Source organism: Arachis duranensis, chromosome 3 (genome assembly GCF_000817695.3).
Source record: "Arachis duranensis cultivar V14167 chromosome 3, aradu.V14167.gnm2.J7QH, whole genome shotgun sequence".
In the NCBI taxonomy this organism is placed as follows: domain Eukaryota; kingdom Viridiplantae; phylum Streptophyta; class Magnoliopsida; order Fabales; family Fabaceae; genus Arachis; species Arachis duranensis.
This window is the reverse complement of record NC_029774.3, coordinates 128,714,339-128,718,335: the sequence shown is the minus strand read 5'-3', so window position 1 is coordinate 128,718,335 and position 3,997 is coordinate 128,714,339. Positions and strand designations below refer to the sequence as shown.

Sequence of the window (3,997 nt, the reverse complement as noted above, 5' to 3'; positions counted from 1 at the left end):
GCAGCATTATTACAGTTGATGGCAAAAAGGTTATTTATTTCATTTTTTTATTCATGATTGCATTATTTTTAATGAATTGTTGCATTTTATTTGGCCCCTATCACCTCAGAGATATTGGTAACTCTTAGGTAATACTAGTTCCCTATGCACCTGATATTGAGTTGCATTCTGTAATCCTGATTTTATCTTCAACGGGTTGGAAGAAGTTGATGTTTTCTGTGAATCATGCAGGTTGGAAAGTTGACCAGCTATGCATCAGGAAGAAAGCAATCTGAACACTACGGATTAGGCTACATTAAGAGGCAAGCTGCTTCAGAAGGAGATACTGTAGTTGTGGGAGACAACATCAGTGGAACAGTGGTGGAAGTTCCTTTCCTTTCTCAGCAACAGCCGCCTTCTGGTAGTTCAACTGGTTGATTCTTTTTGGCATGAAAAATAGAACAATGTGGTTCAGTGTGATTATGAATTTGTGATGCATAGCATATTGATGTCGGATCAGGTAGAAGTGTAAGAAAAGTTCATGCATCATACTGGCCGTTTTTTTTTAACTAGTTTGCTAAATTATTAATGGCTGAATACAACTGGTGCCTATTTCATATTTGGAGGCTATTTATGTATAGTTCGATAAAGTTTTTAGAAAATACACTATACCTTTCGAGGAGGAATCTTGTCAATGTGTAGTGTTAAAAAATTTCTTTATTAGAAGAGAGTTTCATCAGCCGGAAATGAATTCTTCATTCATCACTTAAAAATTTCTAAGTTACGTGTTAAGCTGATGTTTCATTTTTAATCCTTACTTATCTCTTGGTTTATAATATATTAAGAGACAAATTTTGGTACAAGCCTTGACATTTTAGCATTATGTTTTGTAAGAGAGTAACAAATTTGGACTTATGTATATATACTATGGTGGTTTTGAATTTTTTTTTTTGGATCGAGATTTAATTGGTGAATCCTGATACACGAGTAAAATTAGCATAAAATAAAATAAAATCATGTAAAAGAATTGGAAAATAGTTATGACGAATGAGCATTTCAAAGTCAACTGGTGCATTGGTTTCCGCACTACCTCTCCATACGAACTTACTTCAAGTCTTCAACCACTCTTGTTAATGCAAAGTCATAAGCTTTTATTTCTGATCAATGCCGTGTTCCTTGAAATGGTGTCAGTGGCTCAGTTCTTTCTACCCCGTCTTTCACTATGTCATTGACTCATTAGTTCTTCTATAACATCCTTAAATACACACAAAATGTGAAACAAACAACACAGCAAAAACACAGTAATCATAAACATGAAACCTGTTTTTGTGCTTCTCCTAATCTTTCTTGTGGCTCCTACAAGGCCATTCTCATCATCATCATCATCATCATCATCATCATCTCCCACCATTTCCCATAGCAGCAACAACTCTGTATGCCCAGTGGGAATGGATTATGTGCTGACAGTCCCATGGAACTCCTCTAGCTGCCATAACTTCCAACCTTTCCCATCCAAAAACAAAACACGTTCAAGTTTTTGTTGCACTGCTCTGTTATCCCTCTTTGGCATAGCACTTGCTCAAAACCTCAAAGAAAACTCCCTTTTCCAGTTCCCGAATCTTCCCACCATAAAATCCTGCCTTCATCACTTCCAATCCAAGCTCAGTGCTCTCTCACTTCCAAACAACCTTGTTTCCTCTTGTTTTGACCCGCTTCAATTTGTTATCAGTCCCAACCTATGCGCTAACATCCAATCTAAGCAAGACTGGATCAACAATCTTGGTCCTACAACTCGGTTCAACGATGCCTGTAAGCCAGACCTCAGTGTCTCTGCCAACTGCGACATTTGTGTCACAGAAGGTCTAAATGTTCTGCAAAAGATGAATGCTATTGATGGAAATGCTTCTCATTCCCAAGACTGTTTTTATTTTTCAATTCTATATGCTGCTGGAATCGCAAACGAGCTTGGCCCTGAAAGCAGAGGTGCTATGTCTTGTATTTATGAGTTGCCACTTATTAGTGATCAAGGGAGAGGTGCCAGAAGAAGGAGCCATAATCATGCTCTTGTATTTGGTTTAATTGGAGCTTCAATTGGAATCTTGGTTGTGTCTTCCTTGATAGGTTTGTGTCTATGGTACAACAGGTTGGGGACGAGAAAAGCTGCTGAGAATTTGTATGTCTGTGCTGAACTGACAGTGCAAGGGTCTAGGACTCGAGTGAGACCAAATACAGGGTCAACTTGGTTCAAGTTTGAGGACCTAGTGAAGGCCACTAACAATTTTTCAACCCAGAACTTCATTGGCAGAGGTGGTTCTGGCTTAGTTTACAAGGGCATTCTACCTGATGGCACAATCGTTGCAGTTAAAAGGATAGAAGAATCGGATTCTCAAGGAGATGAAGAATTCTACAGGGAGGTGGAGATTATTAGCAACTTGAAACACCGGAATCTAGTGCTGCTAAGAGGGTGTTGTGTGGTTGATAAAGAAGAAGAGGAGGATTCCGGGTACAGAGAAAGCCAAAGATATCTTGTTTATGATTACATGCCAAATGGTAGCCTTGAAGACCATCTCTTCTCTTCCATGGACAACCGAAATATGAAGAAATCACTTACTTGGTCTCAAAGAAAGAGCATAATCTTGGATGTGGCAAATGGGTTGGTCTATTTGCACTTTGGAGTTAAACCTGCAATCTATCACAGAGATATCAAAACCACCAATATTCTGCTTGATGCAGGTATGAATGCAAGAGTTGCGGATTTCGGGTTGGCTAAACAAAACATTGAAAGTAGGTCTCTGATAAATACAAGAGTTGCTGGAACTCATGGGTACCTGGCACCAGAATATGCACTTTATGGCCAATTATCTGAAAAGAGTGATGTCTATAGTTTTGGTGTGGTTATACTGGAAATATTGTGTGGAAGAAAAGCTCTTGATTTATCTTCATCTGGAACATCTGCATTCTTTATCTCAGATTGGGTTTGGTCATTGCTGAAATCTGGTAACTTAGAATCAGCTTTGGATGCTTCTATGTTAATAGATGAAAACCTTACTAGTAGGAAAATAATAGAAAGATTCTTAATGGTTGGTGTTCTGTCTTCTCATGTAGTAGCTGATTCAAGGCCAACAATTTTGGATGCTTTGAAGATGTTAGAAGGGGATATTGAGATTCCACCAATTCCAGATAGGCCAATGGCTCTTGCACACCATGTTTTTCCCATAGTTATTTAGAATAGTAAAAATATACATGTATAAAGAAAAGTAAGATTGAGGATGTAACTAAATTAAGTTATAATTAAAATATATATTTGGATGATATCATATTCTTAACTAAAAAGCTTGTGTATATTGTCACAATATTAAGCATATGTTGTGTGTTTTATGGAAAGTGGCCGTTACAAGCACTTTAAACAGACTTCACTATAGTTTGAGTTTTGCTATTAATACAATAATTAATTCAATAATACTTGAAATACTCAAAGAACTTTAAATAACGGATTTTTTGAATTTAAATGTACACACACAAATAATGAGATTTAGTATCACTTGAATAACTATACGTTTCACTTTTATGACCAAATATATATTAGAAGAAATTTAAATATATTCACTTATAATCAACTGTGTAAATACCACAAAATATGTTGAAGATATTATAAATGAAATTGACGTGGGCTTATTTTTGTGTGTCATTATGTCAAAAATCTAATTAATTATTTCGGTAGAACTAGACACGGTAATGATGAGTTAATATCAGAAACAACATGAATAATACACTTTGCTCTACCAACTATTTTATTTTTAAAAAGAACGAAGGAGAAGATGATGGTTTATGGCTTTATGCAAAGCTCTCATTTGCCTTTAAAATCAGTTAACAGTAGATAAAAGTGTTGTCCTTTCATTGATGAATTAGTTCGGTATTGCTTTGGTACTATGATGTACGAATACTGATCCAGATACGAGACATGATATGATACGAGATAAGCAGACAGATGAATTTAAAATTTTTATAAAATACGTGG

At 36.2% G+C, this 3,997-nt stretch overlaps 2 protein-coding genes across 2 annotated transcripts in view; both read left to right on the top strand.

Moving 5' to 3' along the window:
• LOC107481863 (putative transferase At1g60990, chloroplastic) overlaps nt 1-674 on the top strand; it is a 3,539-nt gene extending 2,865 nt beyond the window's left edge. The window contains exons 11-12 of the mRNA XM_052259556.1: nt 1-29; nt 232-674. The exon at nt 1-29 is cut by the window's left edge and continues 69 nt beyond it. Of these exons, the coding sequence (XP_052115516.1) occupies nt 1-29; nt 232-417 (215 nt within the window). The 3' untranslated portion in view covers nt 418-674. The remainder of the gene's footprint in view (nt 30-231) is intronic.
• Nucleotides 675-931: 257 nt separating this feature from the next.
• Nucleotides 932-3,243, top strand: LOC107481862 (probable receptor-like protein kinase At1g11050). The gene has a single exon (XM_016102203.3). The coding sequence runs from the start codon at nt 1,293-1,295 to the stop codon at nt 3,204-3,206; it is 1,914 nt and encodes a 637-aa protein (XP_015957689.1). The 5' UTR covers nt 932-1,292; the 3' UTR covers nt 3,207-3,243.
• The last annotated feature ends 754 nt before the right edge of the window (nt 3,244-3,997 follow it).

Bases quoted from the DNA above. Each gene is read 5' to 3' on its own strand.
- LOC107481862 (XM_016102203.3), top strand. From the start codon at position 1,293: ATGAAACCTGTTTTTGTGCTTCTCCTAATCTTTCTTGTGGCTCCTACA.